Genomic DNA, 18411 nt, shown 5'->3' on the forward strand with positions numbered 1-18411 from the left:
ATTCTTTGGGCTGCTTGCTCTTTGTAATATATATTTGATGATTTAAACTGAAATGAAGTCTCTTGATAGTACCAAAACTGTTCGTATGTTTGCTAGGGACAAAGTTTCTATGTTGCAAGAACACTTTAGTACGGTTGAGCTTAGAAGCAGAAAACAGGAGCAGAAATGAACCACTTAGCCCTCAACTTCTTATCCCAATTTTAAGTTCCCACTCCTGCCTGCTGCAAAAACACACAGTGCCACGGATTAATTCTGTTAAAACGCGTTTATTAACAGTATACTGCTAGGGAGAATTCTCCTGACTTTCATGCAGAGTCTTTATCGGAGGTCTGCCCAATACAGAGGGGCAGATGTTAATTTATACAGTCCTTGTCACACACTTAAACAATGCGACTACACCAATTTCAATTGGGGAGCCTAAGATGCAAAGACAACCCTCACACTCATTGTTTATTATAATTGGCTTACAATCAAGTTCCAGACACAGTAATCACCACCTGGTCTGGAGTCAGGGGCTTGCGTGTGTGGTATTTTTTTCATTAGTTAATATGTAAGGTCACAATTTTTTAACCCTTTACTTCCTCATTCCCTCCTTTTATCATATCATGATAACCTAGAGGGGTGACAAGAACGGGGTCGAGAGCTTATTAATAAAGACCTTGCAACAAGTGTTTAAACAGGTCAGCACCACACAGCATACTATAATAATAACGATTAACACTACTGCTCCATGCAGCAGGTATGTCCATGATCCTCTTAGTAGCCACCTCAACCAACCCTCCCCTCCTGCAAGTCCCTGCCTAAAGCTACCTACTTGCTTCTGAATGGCATGGGAAATGTTGTAGGACTCATCCCTAACATTGGTGACACATTTGTCCCCTACTATGGCACATACTCCTCCTTGCTGAGCCAACCCGGTAGTCCATAGCAAACCGGGTCTGTTGGGCATAGAGTCGAAGTTCTGCCATTTTCTGGTTCACTGCCTCCAGGCCCTTTATGGTACTATTTCCCAGCACGGTCAGTCCACAAATAAGGTAGTTCCAGTTTTTTGCGACTCTAGTTCCTGCTGAACCCCCCAGAGAGAGAGTACTCAAAAACCCATAGCCTAATGACGATAAGGGAGAGCCCATTGTAACAGGATCCCTCCATTCTTCACAGAACTCCTCACTTACTGACCGCGCCACAAGTCTTTGTTGGACATGAGCCTTCTGGGGGCAGGGGATCGTGACCAGCCCAATCGTTCCTATTGCAAACCAAGCTGGCAGAGTGGGGATGGCAGTAGTATAAGTACCATTGGAAAGGAACATATACCCTTCCTTAGCCCGGTAACAGGTTACATCACCCGATTGCTGTGGACTGGGCATCTGAGAATACCAAGAGATTCCAGCAACATTCCTTCCATGATTTTTCAGATAATTTTCCCTGGTTAGCCATTCCGAAGAGACATTAGACAATTTCACATGGGTTCCGTTCCCTTCCCCACAAACCCATCGCTCCCCTGCAAGTAATTTAACACACCTAGTGGTGACACACTCACACCTAAACCATCCTCCCCTAAATTCACATATTCTCTCTACACAAGTGGTGGTGGCACATGATATCGTGTGCTGTACGATCGCTATCCCACAGCCCCATCCTTTACCGTCAAAGCAGTGGGGGAAGGACTGGTAGCTAGTTGTGCTACTAGGATCTGCTATTGTTCTTTGCAAGCATTTACCTGGCAACACCCTCCCATAAGTTCCCTTCTGCCCAATACACTTTGTTTCTGAAAATTCGTATTTTAAGAGAGACCTGGGGCTTCAACTTGGTGTGGCTTCAAAAAGACCTTCCACTGATTTTGCCAGTGGGTAGCAAATGGTGCAATTTCCGTGTAGCTGCATATGTGTTTTATAAAACAAATTTTCCTGTGATGTCAACACAAGAGTACCGGTAGTGGTAAGGAGTCCAAATCTAAGAACCATCATTTTCCTTCCGGTGGCCATCATTTACAGTCACTCAGTTGAATCCAGTGTTCCTGGCCCTGTACTTTCACAGCTGTATTAGTTTGGAGCAGTATCTGGAAGGGGCCTTTCCACCGAGGTCCCAATTTAGGGTGCTCCCAATCTCTTATCAGTACCGAATCTCCAATTTCCAGGTCAGGCAACTCCGCATCCTGTCCTTCCCGTGGTTTAAAGGTGCTCTTCACCTGTGAATGAAGAAACTTTAAAGAGGGCGTTAGCTGTCTGAAATACCTTTGTAGTTCATTCCCCATGATGTTAAGGTCAACCTGGGTGGGGGGGGCTGGGTGTCAGCATCCCATGGGGTTCTTCCCGGACGTCCATAGACAATTTCGGCAGCTGACACCCCAGTGGCCGAGTAGGGGGTAATTCTCATGTGGTACAAAGCTAATGGGAGAACCTTCAGCGAATTTAGACCTGTCTCTGATACTAATTTAGTTAATTTATTCTTCAGGGTGCCATTGGCTCGTTCTACTATACCAGCTGCCTAAGGGTGGTAGGTGCAATGGAACTGTGGTTCGATATGCAGTGCCTCGCACAATTCCTTATTTATTCTCCCTATGAAGTGAGGACCATTGTCTGAAGTTATCTGTCGGGGTACCCCAAACCTTGGTATGATCTCTGTAAGCAATAACTTCACCACCGTTGAGGCCTTATTGCTGGTGGTTGGAAAAGCTTCAATCCATCTACTAAATACATCAATAATAAGGCAGAGCTTATAGCAATGTACACGCAGTAATTCAATAAAATCAAAATTCAAAAGGACCACCTGGCAAGGGTGGTTTGTTGGCTTATTAAACACGATTGTATTTTGCCTTCTGCTGCTTCCTCCAATCTGGGGTGCCACCAGGTACGTAGTAAAATGTTACTCATTCCCTCCTTGCCAAGGTGGGTGTCAGAACGCAGGCAGTCAATAAGCATTGGTAACAAGGAATCAGGTATACATACTTGACCGACTGGAGTAGTCTGGAGGCCATGTGGCGCAGAGTGCATACACCCGTGTGCCTTCCATACTTGTTTTTCTGAGTCAGGGGCATCCCTCTGTAAGTGCTGTACAGTGACCACGTCTGGGGTGCCCTGGGTTGTTGTTGTTGGCTTACAAGCAACTGCCTGTTTTTCCGCAGTCGAAACGATATTAGTCCCCTGATGTGTTGCCATTTTGGCCTCTGCATCTACCCTGTTATTGCCCTGTGTTACTAAGGAGGCATCTGAGAGGTGAGCTGAGCATTTAATGATGGCCAATTTATTAGGGAGGAGGATGGCTTGGAGGAGGTTCTTTACGTAAGCCGCATTCTGTATGGGGCTACCTGCAGAGGTCAGAAATCCCCTGTGCATCCATAGTTGGCCAAAATCATGGGCGACTCCAAAAGTATAGCGGGAATCAGTAAAGATATTAGCTACTTTGTCCTTGGCTAAAATACAAGCTCTGGTCAAGGCAAAGAGTTCTGCTTTTTGGGCAGAGACTGGGGGCTGCAAAGACGCAGACTCCACGATGTTGGAGTCGTTCACTATGGCATAGCCGCAAAGGCGGGTTCCCTGTTCAGAAATGGAGGAACTACCGTCGACATACAGGTTTAAGTCTGCTGACTGGAAGGCCTTATCTGAAAGGTCCGGATGGGGTGTAGTCAAAAAGTGGTTTTGCATTAAACAGTCATGTGGTGGATCTTCAAGCTCCTCAGATGGGGCCTCTAGAAAGGTGGCAGGGTTACTGGTGGTACAGTATGCAAAAGTGAGGAGTGGGTTATTCAGGAGCGCTACCTCATATCTGCTTAAGCGGCCTGGGGAAGGTTTTGTGTCTGATGGGACGTCAGGAGTGCCGTTATGGTATGGGAGGAATAAACAACCACTGACTGTTGCAGGGTTATATTGGAGGCTGCTGTTACCAGGGAGTAGATTTCTAGAAGCATCTGTGAGCACGGCGGGAGCCCCCAGCAACTGGGTCCAGCCTAGTGGAGTAATATGTCGCCGGTCTTTTTCTATTCCCGTGGGTTTGAGTAAGGACGGCTGTAGCGCAGTCCTCCAGGACATTCACAAAAAGCTGAAATGGGCAATCATATAGAGGGCGTCTCACGGCTGGGGTGCTGGCAAGGGCCTGTTTGAGCTTATCAAAGGCCTCCTTTTGTTCCTCTAAGTTCAAAATGTCCCACGGACTGGCTTGAAGCCAGGGGTGTGAGGTGCTTAGTAAGGAGGGCCACATTAGGTAGCCGTTGTCTGCAGAAATTTACTAAACCTAAGAAGCCGTGCATACCCTTCGGGGAAGAGGGCGGTGGAGCACTAATAATGGGTGTAATACATTCAGGAGTGAGCTGCCGCTCAGTTGCACTTAAAAGGGTGCCCAGAAATTTCACCTGGCACTGGGTTTGTTTTATTTTCTATGGAGGTATCACGTATCCCCAAGAATGGGGATATATTTTGGGATCATAGGATTAGTGCTCACTTGGGCTGGATCGGGATTGGGAACACTCCTATTGGGGAACTGTCTTTTAGCCTTGGCTCCCTTTACCTCATGCAGCATAGGTGGTGGGTCGGGATCCTTAGGGTCATTATTATCAGTGGTAGAATCGGAGTCATAATCTGTGTCTGTCTGAGGATCTACTAAAGGTCTGTCCCCTACCAAAAAATTCCGTCGCTTGTCTGTGGCCTTAGAGCCGTTTGTATGCGGGCTTCCTCTCTGTCTAAGCTGATTTCTAGTTCGGGATGCAATAGGGTCATGGAATTGTCCTTGGGACGGGACTTGGCTAGCAGTCGTTAATGGTGAGAGCGGAACGGTTTGTGGACTAGTTACATTATATGGGGGCGGCAGTGAAAAGGAAGGGGTGGTGGTGGTGGATAGGGGCTGTGGGTCGGACCATCCAATCCTCCTCATTTTCGTCTGTATCATTACTTTGGAACAACGGGCACGCCAGACATGTCGGGAGGTACCTCCACTTTATTTTCTCTATTCTTGTTCCTACATTTTTCCTTTTTTTTCCTGATCTACCCCTTCCCTCTCCCTTCTACTTCTCTCAGCATCATGGTCTCCACACTGAGACTTAAGAACTTCCCAACTCTTGGGATTTCCTTTTTCATCACATACACTAATCCCCCTTCTACATGCATTATGTTCCCAACTACTCTGTTTAGATCTATTTGTCAGGTGTTTGGCTGTTTTTCTCCAAGTAGACATTTAATATTTTCCATTTTTCTCCTGTATTGCATTCCCAAATCACCTTTTCTGCCTTTAGGCACTTATCCACATCCCAAGTTCCCCCTAATGGCCATATTTCATTTCCCAATTTCTTATTAAGGCATGCCGATAATTTACGGTTCTTCTCATTTTTCGGGTTGTTTTTACATAATTTAGATAGAGGGGTATTGGACCTGGACTTATCGAGAGTTTGCCCCATTTTTTGACCGTAAGGTACAAATTGCTATGATTATCTATAAGATTGGTCTCTTTCCTTCATCTGCTTCCCGTGGGGGATTTCCCCTCTTAAGAACTGGTCTAAGGCAGGGTGGTAGTACTGGAGAACTGATCTCAAAACTTAAAACTCAAAACCTTAAAATTCACAACCTTAACACCCAAAACTGGGGACTCAAACCCCTTACTGTTATTACTCCGAGGACTTGAACCTTAGATAATTTATCTGGAGGACTCTAACCTCTTACCTGTGGCACTCAGACAGGTTTGCAAGGAGTCCGTCAGAGGATATTCGATTAGATAGCCACATGAATGATAGAGAAATGGAGGGCTAAAGCGAAGGGATCGATCAGGTGTCCAACTCCCTGAGAGGGATCAAGGTGAATCTTACCTTGTGGGCCCTTCTGTCTCAGGTAGTCATTATCCCCGTCGATCGCTTCTGAGACCTTGTCTTGGACTCCTGGCTGGCTCGCCAAATTGTTATCCGAATTTTAAGTTCCCACTCCTGCCTGCTGCAAAAACACACAGTGCCATGATATTAATTTTGTTAAAACGCGTTTATTAACAGTATACTGCCAGGGAGAACTCTCCTGACTGTCATGCGGAGTCTTTATTGGAGGTCTCCCCAATACAGAGGGGTACATGTTAATTTATACAGTCCTTGTCACACACTTAAACAATGCGACTACACCAATGTCAATTGGGGAGCCTAAGATGCAAAGACGACCCTCACACTCATTGTTTAGGACAACCCTCACACTCATTGTTTAGTATAATTGGCTTACAATCAAGTTCCAGACACAGTAATCACCACCTGGTCTTGAGTCAGGGGCTTGCGTGTGTGTTATTTTTTATATTAGTTATATGTACGGTCACAATTTCTTAACCCTTTACTTCCTCAAACTTGCTATGCCATTCAGTATAATCATGGCTGAATTCAACACCCTGTTCTTACTTTTCCCCCATATGCCTTGATCCATCTGGCCATCAGAATAATATTTAACTTACGCTTGAATGTACTTAATGATTTGACTTCAATTGCTTACTGTGGTAGAGGATTCCACAGGTTCACAACTTTCTCAGAGAAGAAATTGGCCCAACCTATTCACCTTCTTCAAATGGCAACCCTTCAAGAATCAACCCAATGAAGCTGCTCTGCATTGCCTCTAATTCATGTATGCCATTCTTTAAATACGGAGACCAAAACTATATGCATTTGCTTCAGTGTGGCTTAACCTGCATCCTGTGAAGTTGCATCAAAACTTCCCTGCTTGTATACTCTATATTACTTGCACTATAGTTCATTTGTCATTCTAATTGCTGACTTGCATGTCAACATTTAGTGTTTGTCCTCTGAAGTAGACCTGAGAAATGAATAATAAAAAAAAATCAACCATGGCAAAGATTATAAGAACAGGGATGGTACGCTTTAACTGAATAAAAAAACTTTGCCACAACCAGGGTATTGTTTATAAATCTGGTTGCCATGTTACACTGCACTATACAGGTTACAGGGAGATGCACAAGGATGGTACCAAGGCTGAAGATGGTTATCAGCAGAGATGGGCTGGGCAAGACATTTTCTTTTGACTAAGAGTAGTGAGTTTGGAACTCTGGCAGTGGAGGCAAAATGCTAATGTCACTTAAAGTAACCTGATGAGCTCGTAACTTGGTAGCCCTTTCTCTCGGCCCGTCTTGTCCATGCTAGCCAAAAATAAAGAGATTTGTACTGCCATTCCAGTCTCATTCCACCTCCAACCATAATCCTTTTGACAACTTTCACTTCTTCAACTTATGGCTAACGTGAGGGGGCATAATTTTAAGGAGATTGGAGGAAGGTATAAGGGGGATGTCAGGGGTAAGTTTTTTACACAGAGAGTGGTGGGTATGTGGAACGCACTGCCGGCAGAGGTTGTGGGGGCAGATACATTAGGGGCATTTAAGAGGCTCTTAGATAGACACATGAATGATAGAGAAATGGAGGGCTATGTGGGAGGGAAGGGTTAGATGGATAATAGAGGAGGATGAAATGTTGGCGCAACATCATGGGCTGAAGGGCCTGTACTGTGCTGTAATGTTCAATGTCCTATATAGGAGTTGGAAAGTTACGTTGCAGTTATACAAGATGTTGGTGAGGCTGCACTTGGAGTATTGTGTAGAGTTTTGGTCACCCTGTTATAGGAAAGATGTTATGATTCATTCCATTATCCTTCAATGCTTTGTTCATTCAAGTACCGGATCAGAGGCCTCTTAAATGTTGTTACTGTTCCTGCCTCCACCACCTCTGGCTGCTCATCCCAGATACCCAACTGCTTTTGTGTGGAAAAATTAACCCCTCAGATCCCCTTTAAACCTTCTCCCTCTCATCTTAAACCTATGCCCTCTAGTTTTAGACAAATAGAAGCTGTCTGGCTTGTTTGGCATCTGAGCATTTTTTATTTCAAATCTGCAGTGTTTTGCCTTTCTTGGTTTAGGGTATCAAACTTGGGTTAAATCACAATTGGAGAATCATGAATGTTTATAAAAATGAAACGGAGATAGTGGACTCAAGGGACATAAGGATAATGCAGAAAAATAACATAATATTGATGAATTGTGGAGCAAATTCAAAGTGCCATATGGCCTCCTACTGCTAGTTATGTACATGGATGTAACTGCTTGCTGTCTGGTTTCGCAGCCAAAGCAAATCCTCTTGGATCCAGTGGAGGGACGCCACTGTGAGACTCAAGTTCCTTCTACTATTACTGAGATGACAGTACAGAAACCATCCATTCTGACCATGCAGCCCACATTTATCCATGTGAATTATAGTTCCAATGCCACATGTCAGCCCTATTTCCTGAGTCTTCCTGTTTGTTCTATATCTAACAAGAATGGAACCACATTACGTGACAGGCACAGAATTTTCACTTCAGTTTCTTTTCCAGGCTAAGAAGTATGCAATGGAACAAAGCATCAAGAGTGTGTTAGTGAAGCAAACGATCGCTCACCAGCAGCAGCAGCTTACCAACCTGCAGGTAAGTCCGAGATGGGCCCCACAGTACTGCTCTGGCAGTAACTGTTGGTGCTCTGCAGCACAGCGTGTCCCTAGTGGATGCTACTTGCATTATTTATAGGTTGTGGATCATGTTGATGTGCGAGTCTAAATCAAAAAAAAAACGCAGATGCTGGAAATCTGAAATAAAAACTGAAAATACTGGAAATACTCTGGTCAGCTGGTATCTGTGGGAAGAGAAGCAGAGTTAACGTTTATCAGAACTAATGAAGGGTCTTTGCCCTGAAGTGTTGACTCCGTTTCTCTTCCCATAGATGCAGCTTGACCTATTTCCATCATTTTAAGTTTTTGTTTGAGGTGTGTGTATCCTTGCTCACCTGTAATGCAGGAACTGTGCACTGTTCTTGAGCAGTTCCTGAATGCCATGCGAGGTACATCTTTGTGGATCATATTGCCGAGACCAAACATGGCAGAGTGTCTCCATTGAACTCCATTTGACATTCAGTACTTTTTAGAGTAGGAAATGGAGACTGAGGATGATATACTGTATTGCAGGGGTACTTCTGCAGTACCTGACTGGGTTATAGAGTCATAGTTATACAGCATGGAAACAGGCCCTTTGGCCCAACTCATCTGTGCCGACCAATTCCTCTACCTGAGCTAGTCCAATTTGCCTGTATCCTGCTAAACCTTTCCTATCCACATACCTGTCTAAATGTCTTCTAAGCATTGTAATTCTACCTGTCTCTACAGCTTCTCCTGACAGCTCATTCCACTCATAGTTGTGGAAAAAGTTGCCTTCGGGTGCCACTTGAATCTTTTCCCTCTCACCTTGAAGCTAGTTTTAGACTCCCCTACCCTGGGAAGAAGACTGTGGCCATTTTCCTTATCTCTGTTCCTCATGATTTTATAAGTCTCTATAAGGTCATCCCTCTGCTGCTATGCTCCAGGGAAAATAGCCCCAGCCTATCCAGTCTCTCCTTATAACTCAAGCCCTCCAATCCCAGTAACATCCTTGTGAATCTTTTCTGTATCCTTTCCAGCTTAATGACATCCTTCTTAAAGCTAGACGACCAGAACTGCATACAATGCTCCGAGTGCTCTCAACAATGACTTGTAGAGTTGTAACGTGACATCTCAACTCCTGTACTCCGTGCACTGACTGCTGAAGGCAAATATGCCAAACGTTGCCTACACCACCCTGTTTACCTGTATTGCCACTTTCAGGGTTGGGGGAGGATAGAGGAAGCAGCAGTAGTGAAGCTGTTTGTGTAGCATTGCAAGATCTCAGTAAAGTTACTGAAATTTATGGCAGTGTATGTAGAATTATTCTCTTTATAGGCATCCGTGTAGCACTGAAACTGAGCACTACAGCACAGGAACTGGCCCTTTGGTCTATGTTATTTGTGCTGACCGTGATGCCAAATTAAATCCATCCTGCCTGCACGTGATCCGTATTCCTCTGTCCCTACCTGTTCATCTGACTCTGAATGCCTCTTAAACATTACCATCGTATCTGCTTCTACCACTCCCCGGCAGTGTGTTCCTGACACCTACCGCTGTTTTTTCAGGGAAAAAAAAGTGCCTTGTAAATCCCCTTTAAACCCCTGCCCCCACCCCCCCCCCCACTGTCATCTTAAACCTGTGCCCTCTAGAATTTGGCATTTCCACTTCTGGGGGCAAAAGACTATTTGCTATACCTATGCCTTTCATAATTTTACATACTTCTGTCAGGTCACTCCTCAGCCCCTGACACTCCAGAGAAAACAACCCAGGTTTGACCATCCTCTCTTTCTAGCACATGCCGTCTAACCCAGCAACATCCTAGTGAACCTCTACTGCACCCTCCAAAGCCTCCACTGCGCCCTCCAAACCCTCCACATCCTTTCTGTAATGTGGTGACCAGGACCACACACAATACTTCAAATGTGGACTAACCAAAGTATCATACAGTTGTAATGTGAGTTCCCAACTTTTACACTTAGTGCCCCAACTGATGAAGGCAAGAATACTGTACGCTGCCTTAACCACCCTACCCATTTGTGTTGCCGCTTTCAGGGAGCTATGGACTTGCACCCCAAGATCCCTCTGCAGATCAGTGCTCCTAAAGGTCTGACGTTTACTGTTTACTTTCCTCTTGCATTTGACCTTCTAAAATGCAACACCTCACACTTGTCTGGATTAAACACCTTTGGCCATTCTCCACTCACGTTTCCAGCTGGTCTATATCTTGCTGAACCCTTTGACGACCTTCACTGCGCACATCACCACCAATTTTTGTACTAATCAGTCCAATTGCATTTTCATCCAAAACATACTGCAAACAACAGAGGTCCCACCACTGGTCATAGACATCCAGTCCAAATAACACCCCAAGATCTTTCTGTGTGAGTTCTGTGTATAACATTGTTCTTCTGCTGTTAGTGGTCTTCAACAAGCATTTTTTTTATACAATTGGTGGTTGGATCCCTGGGAAACACAGTTGGTTACTTGAGCCCTAGTTACGTCCCTATGCAGTCAGTGATTGGTCTTGTTTGTTTTAGCTTTAAGTAGATAAATTGTCCATTTGTCGTCATCCTTCAAAATAATTATTCTGGGAATGGATTTACTAAGATTCTTGTCAATGTTGAATGGGTTCTGTGTGACTTTGGCTGCTTGAGCAATCTCTAGACTTTGCTGTTCCCTAGTGGAGCATTGCAAAAGCAGATTTCTGAAAGATCCGCACATTTCCGATTGGAGGGGATTTGTATTTCTCTATGCCGAGAATGAAATGAAATTTTCATTTCACTGCTTTTGAAGTGTCTACATTTTTTTTTGCAAGAGTGCTTGTTGAAACAGTGAAGTTTATGTGGTGTCATCTGCCCTCTGTAATGTGCCCCTTCATCCATAAGGGTTATCCCTGAACATATGTGGATTATTGTCATTAAGTATAATAATGGATGAGTGGTATTTCTGCTTATGTGTGCACTTTTACACATTTAACCCTTAATTTAATTTTGATTCCAGGGGTGGAACATTTATCCTGTGTTGATCCTGGATTTGTCAAAATATTGGTGTTGAACTATTGGGTTTTTGTAACAAGAGTTCTTGCTGAGCTCTCCCATTTCTGGGACTTTCATTGGTAGTGCGACAGATGCCTCTTCGTGGCATGACATTCATTATTTCAATTTACTCAGCTACTCCCGGTACTATTGAGAATGCTGTGAAATTTTCCACCCCTGTATTCTGGTCCTAAACTTGAACTTTATTTTCTTTCAGGAATAAATGCTTTTCCTAACAATGATAGTGTCTGGTTCAAATAAGGACACCAAACAATTTCCAAATTTTTGTGGTTATTAGAATATGCAATATCAGGAACCCCCTCTCAATGCATAGATATTCAATTTGTGTTGGTATTTCATATGCTGAAAATTCCTTATGTCCACGTCTATACATACTCATGGTCTCGCCTCTTCATTTCTGTATTTTCCAAAAAAAGTAAATTTACAGCTACATCAGAGTGCCTGAGTATCTAGATTAGATGGTAGCAGTTGCTGCAGGGTGTGGTGTAGGATAATTGAGAGGAATTAGATAATGTATTCTTGTGATTGGAGTATGGCCAGGGGTAGAATAAGTTGAGTGTTTGGCTAATGCAGTGAACTCCACAAGATTCTTCAATTAGGAAAGGTTTAGAGGGATCTGGGCCAAATACAGGCAGCTGGATCCAGATAAGGTAGGAACCTTGGTCGGCATGGACGAGTTGGGCCAAAGGGCCCGTTTCCGTGCTGTATAACTCTGTGACGATATGGTGGTGGTCATTCCTGCCAGAAACTGAGTAAGGGAAGGATTGGCTTAGAGATGCAGATTATTAAGCCAGTTCCTTCTCATTTCTGGTCTGACAGCACATTCTTATTATGATTTCCCCCCCTTTTCCCTCTGCTGTATGCTTCCCACACACCTCTTTGCTGCTGTTCACCTGTCTGTCCATTCATAAGTCGTAATCTGTTCCCTCAGTAACTTCACAGACAGCTCATCCATTTTAACTTTGAACATTACTGAGAGAATTCCGCTCGTTGGGTGCTGGGTTCACTTTTCTTGGTCTGTTTCTCACTTGTGACACCTGGCGATCCAGCCCTTCAGTGTAGGGGCTAGTCAGCAAAGGCCTCCCACTAAAGCACTGCCAGCTAAACGTACAGAGACTACTTCTAAGGGTGGAATACTGAGTTTTTTTGGTTTGATTGATGCATCTTCAGCTGCTGCCAGATGAAGTTTTGCAGGCTGTAATGGCATAATGTTAAACCTAAAGTAAATGGTCTTCAGTGCTGTCGATATTGCTAAAGCAAACTCTTCAGGATTGAAAGAATGATGGCTAATAACTTTTGAATTGCTGCTACCCTTGGAGAATATCATACTTTGGTATTCTGTGAGGTATTCTAAACAGTTATACTATGGCAGTGTGCATAATTCAGTGGGTTCAGTGGAAGATGTTTTAATCTCAGCCAAAATGGAGTGTAAAAATGGTGCAGACTGCTTGAAGTACATCTGACTTTGTAAGGTATATGCACCCTAGATATGGGTGCAGGGTGGCCTCCTGGAACAGCTCTTGCACTTGTGATGTGTACATGTGAATTCTAAAAGCGAAACCTTCTGTTTAGCGTGTTCTTGGGTTGCTTCTCATGAACAGTAGCAAATAATGACTCTTTTTGTGCCACACAAGAGAATTTTAGAACAGGCAACCAAAACCTTAGAACAGTACGGGCCCTTTGGGCCACGATATTGTGCTGACCTATATAAATAATATCCCCATTCAATCTATCCCCCTCTCCATTTCGCCTCCCATATTTTTCTTTCGTCCATGTGCCTATCTAATAGTCTTAACTGACCCTATCGTATTGGCCCCTACCACCACCCCTGGCAGTGTATTCCAGGCATCCACCACTCTCTGTGTAATAAAAACCTACCTCTGACATCTCCCCTGAACTTTTCTCCACACACCTTAAATGGGTGACCGCTAGTATTGGCCATTGCCACTTTGGGGAAAAGATGCTGGCTGTCCATTCTGTCTATGCCTCTCATGATCTTATATACCTCTATCAAGTCTCCTCTCATCCTCTGTTGCTCCAAAGAGAAAAGCCCTAACTCGCTCAACCTCTCCTCACAAGGCATGCTCTCCAACCCTGGTAAACCTCCCTCTCCAAAGCTTCTACATCCTTCCTCTAATATGACCAGAACTGAACACAATATTCCAGGTGTGGTCTGACCAGAGTCTTATAGAGCTGCAACGTTACCTCTCGGCTCTTGAACACAATCCCCCAGCTAATGAAGACCAACATACCATACGCCTTCTTAACAACCCTATCGACCTGTGCGGCAACCTTGAGGGATCTATGGACGTGGACACCAAGATCCCTCTGTTACTCCACACTGCTAAGGATCCTGCCATTAACCAAGTACTCTGTCTTCAAGTTCGTTCTTCCAAAGTGTATCACTTCGCACTCCTCCGGGATGAACTCCATCTGCCACTTCTCTGCCTAGCTCTATATCCTGTCTAAATCCCATTGCAACCTATGGCAACCTTCTTCACTATCTACTACACCACCAACTTTCATGTCATCTGCAAACTTACCAACCCATCCTTCCACTTCCTCATCCAAATAATTTATAAAAATCACAAAGAGCAAGGGTCCCAGAACAAGTGCCTCAGGAACATCACTAGTCACTGACCTCTAGGTCGAATACTCCCCTTCCACAACTACCCTCTGCCTTCTGTGGGCAAGCCAATTTTGAATCCACACAGACAATTTTTCATGGATTCCATACCTCATAACTTTCTGAATGAGCCTACCATGGGGAACCTTGTTAAATGCCTTGCTAAAATCCATATATACATCCACCGCAATACCTTCATCAATTTGTCTTGTCACTTGCTTAAAAAAAACTATTAGGCTCGTGAGGCATGACCTGCCCTTCAAAAAGCCATATTAACTATCCCTAATAAGAGTATGCTTCTCCAGATGCTCATAAATCCTGTCCCTAAGAATCCTTTTCAATAGTTTGCCCACCACTGATATAGACCAGTGAGTCTTACAATTCCCAGGATTATCCATTTTACCTTTCTTGAACAGTGGAATAACATTTGCCATCTGCCAATCCTCCCGTACCACTCCTGTGGCCAGGGAGGACTCAAAAGATCATCGTTAACGCTCCAGCAATCTTTTCCCTCGCTTCCCATAGTAACCTGGGTATATCCTGTCTGACTCCAGGGACTTATCTAACCTAATGCTTTAGTAGCTCCAACTCTGCTTCTTTCTTAACCTCGACATGCTCCCAACACATTTGCTTGTTCTACGCTAACCTCACATTCGTCTAAGTCCCTATCCATGGTGAACACTGAAGCAAAATATTTATTTAGGACCTCCCCTACCTCCTTCGCCTCAGATACATTTTCCCCCCTTATTCCTGAGCGGTTCTACCCTCACCCTAGTCATCCATTTGTTCCTCACGTAAGTGTAGAACCTTAGGGTTTTCCTTAACTCTACTTACCAAGGCCATCTCATGTCCCCTTCAAGCTCTCCGAAATCCCTTCTTAAGCTCCTTCCTGGCTACCTTGTAACTCTCAAGAGCCCTATCTGATTTTTGCTTCCTAAACCTTAAGTATGCTTCCTTCTTCCTCTTGACTAAACCTTCCACCTCTCTTGTTAACCATGGTTCCTTCACCCCACCATCCTTTCCTTGTCTCAGCGGGACAAACCTATCTAGAACCCCATGCAAGTGGTCCCTAAACACCCTCCATATTTCTGCGGTGCATTTACCAGAGAACATCTGTTCCCAGTTCACGCTTCCAAGTTCTTGCATAATACCATCGTAATTTGCCCTCCCCCAATTAAATACTTTACAATAGTATCTGCTCCTATCCTTGTCCATGGCTATGCTAAAAGTCAGGGACTGGTGGTCACTATCCCCAAGATGCTTGCGCACCGAGAGGTCTTTCACCTGACCAGGTTCATTGCCTAATACCAGATCTAGCATGGCCTCTCCTCTAGTTGGCCTGTCTACATACACTGTCAGGAATCCTTCCTGTACACACCTTACAAATTCTGCACCAACTAAACCTCTTGTACTAAGGAGGTGACAATCAATATTGGGGAAGTCACCTCTGACAACAAAGCTGTTATTTTGCACCTTTCCAAAATCTGCCGACTTATCTGCTCCTCAGTGTCCCAATGGCTATTTGGGGGCCCATAGAATACTCCCAATAGAGTGATCGCTCCCTTCCTGTTTCTGACTTCCACCCACACTGACTCAGTTGATGATCATTCTATGATGTTCTCCCTTCCTGCAGCTGTGATATTATCCCTGATTAGCAATGTCACCCCCCCCACCCCTTCTAACCACTTACCTTTACCTTGGCCAAAATGAGAGAAATTAACTGTGAGGTGGGTCAGAGATTTAGGTCACGAGTTCCAGGACTGAGGGTATGGAAGCAGAAAGCACAACTGCTGATGGTGAACCGAATAAAATTGGGAATGCACATTATTCCATGGAGGGATACTTTATATATAAAAAAATTATTGAGCTGAAATTTTAAAAATGAAGCCATTATTGGCTGACCAAGCATCAGCCTGGGTCATTGAACATGGTGAAAGTTGGTGAAGGGACTTGGTGTGAGTGAACATATGAGCCACAGTGTTTTGGATGAAATACTACTGGGAGATACTCGGATCATGCGGCATCTGTGGAGAGAGTAGCTTCAGGTTGATGCCCCTCGACGGAGCTCATCTGAACGGTATGTATGTGGGATTATTTCTCAGGATTCCAGAGAGTGACAGTGGTGCAACTTGTAGAGCTGGTACTTTCCAACTACAGTGACCCCGGGTTCATTCCTGATCTCCAGTGTTGTCTGTGTGGAGCTTGCATGATGAACTTGTGAGCTTGGATTAGTGCATGGAACTGTGATGTTGTGACTTGGTTGAGAGAAGGGCAGGACTAGCAGTTCAACATTCCAGGGTTTAAATGTTTGCAGTGTGATAGAGGGATGCAAAACATCGAAACACACAGTGAAAAGCATCTTTTTGCATAGAGTGTTCTGGGGGCTGCCCACAAGTGTCGCCACTCTTCTGGCGCCAACATAGCATGCCCACAACTTCCTAACCTGTACGTCTTTGGAATGTGGGAGGAAACTGGAGCACCCGGAGGAAACCCTTGCAGACACTGGGGGAATGTACAAACTCCTTACAGACAGCAGCTGGAATTGAACCTGAGGTGGGGGTGTTGCACTACTGATCGTGGAGAATGTGACAGTTGCACCTCGAGAGAACATCTTGGAGAACTCATTGAGTGAAGCAATATGGGTAAAGCTCAGGAATAATAAAGGTGCATTCATTATGGTGGGGTTATCCTATGGGCTTCCAAATAGCTTGTGGGAGAGAGAGGAACAAATATGTTGGCAGATTATGGAAAGATTTAAATTCAGTAGGGTAGTTGCAGTGGGTGACGTGAGGTGTTGCACTTGGAGAGTTCAAGTGCAAGAGGAAAGTCTGTAGTAAATGGCAGGACCCTTGGGAGAACTGATGTACAGGGGGATCTTGGGTGCAAGTTCAAATCTCCCTGAAGGTGACAACGCCAGTAAATAAGGTGGTAATATCTGTGCATTGAGTATAAAAGCTGGTAAATCATGTTGCAGCTGTATAGAAGTTTGGTTAGGCTGCAGCTGGAGTATTGTGTGCATTTCTGGTCACTGCATTATAGGAAGGATGTGGAGGCTTTGGAAAGGGTGCAGAAGAGGTTCACCAGGACGTTGCCAAGATTAGATGGTATGAGCTATTAGGAGAGGTTGGATAAACTTGGTTTGTTTTCTCTGGAGCGTTGGAGATTGAGGGGAGAGCTGATTTAAAAAAAAATGTATAAAATTATGAGAGGTGTAGATAGTTTTTTTTTCCTGGGATGGAAATGTCATGTGGCAGAGGGCATAGATTTAAGGTGAGAGGGGGAAAGTTTAAAGGAGATTTGTGAGGTAGGTTGATTTTGTACAAGAGTGGTAGGTGGCTGGAATGTGCTGCCAGGGGAGGTGGTGGAAACAGATACCATAGAACCTTTTAAGGGCATTTAGGACAGGTACATGAACAAGTTTGGGATGGTATTGACCATGTGCAGGCATTTAAGGTACTTTAAATTGGCATTGTTGTCGTCACATATGTGGTGGGCCAAAGGGGACTGTCCTGTGTTGCACTGTTCTATGCTTTATGTTCTCCTGTGACCATCAACTTTCCCCGAGGTGCTCTGGTTTCCTCCTAGTCCCAAGGACGTGTGGGTTGGTGGGTAAATTGGCCATTGTAAATTGCTCCTGGTATGTCAGTGAGTGGTATAATCTGGGGCGAGTTGATGGGAATGTGGGGAGAACAGTTTACAGGGAAAATTGGTAAAGGAATGGGAAAGTTCACCAGCATAGACTTGGTCAAAAGATCATCATCCTATGTCAAGTGGAAATATTGTACATAGATGCTGATATGTGCACCCCAGGATTAATTCATTGCTGAGTTTATGCACCAGGGTTAATTCATCACAAGGTTGTAATGTACTTGAGATTAATTCATCACCGGGTTGTAATTTACGAATCCAGAATTCATTCGCAGTCAAGCTGTAATGTAGCCACTCCTGACTAATTCACTGAGCTGCTGATATATGCATTTGGGATTAGTTTGCTGTTGAGCTGCATTGTACGCTCTTGAGATTAATTTGTTGTTGAGCTGTAATGGTGCACTCAGGATTAATGAATTGCTGAACTGTAGTGTATGCTTGTAAGCCACTGGGTTACAATACGCACACTCCAAAATGTGAGATATTCAGACTGTGGTAAGGTGTGGGCTGTATTTGGTTTCTTGTTCCTTTTTCCTTTGTTAGTGCATGGACTCTCAAACCTCCTACAGCTGCCTTGGAATCTTGTTGTTAAACATACTGAAGGATGCTGGATGTTGAGTAGCATTGTGGAGCAGTTTGTTTTACAGATATTTGCAGGACTGCAAACAGTTTGTTCCATTGGT

General features: G+C 44.3%; 1 protein-coding gene across 2 annotated transcripts in view; it reads left to right on the plus strand.

Moving 5' to 3' along the window:
* LOC127571033 (poly(U)-binding-splicing factor PUF60-like) overlaps positions 1 to 18411 on the plus strand; it is a 72768-nt gene that overhangs the window by 11767 nt on the left and 42590 nt on the right. For both annotated transcript variants that reach the window (XM_052017029.1, XM_052017028.1), the window contains exon 4: positions 8325 to 8414. In XM_052017029.1, the coding sequence (XP_051872989.1) occupies positions 8325 to 8414 (90 nt within the window). The remainder of the gene's footprint in view (positions 1 to 8324; positions 8415 to 18411) is intronic.

The sequence above is a fragment of the Pristis pectinata genome, chromosome 5 (assembly GCF_009764475.1).
Source record: "Pristis pectinata isolate sPriPec2 chromosome 5, sPriPec2.1.pri, whole genome shotgun sequence".
Lineage (NCBI taxonomy): Eukaryota > Metazoa > Chordata > Chondrichthyes > Rhinopristiformes > Pristidae > Pristis > Pristis pectinata.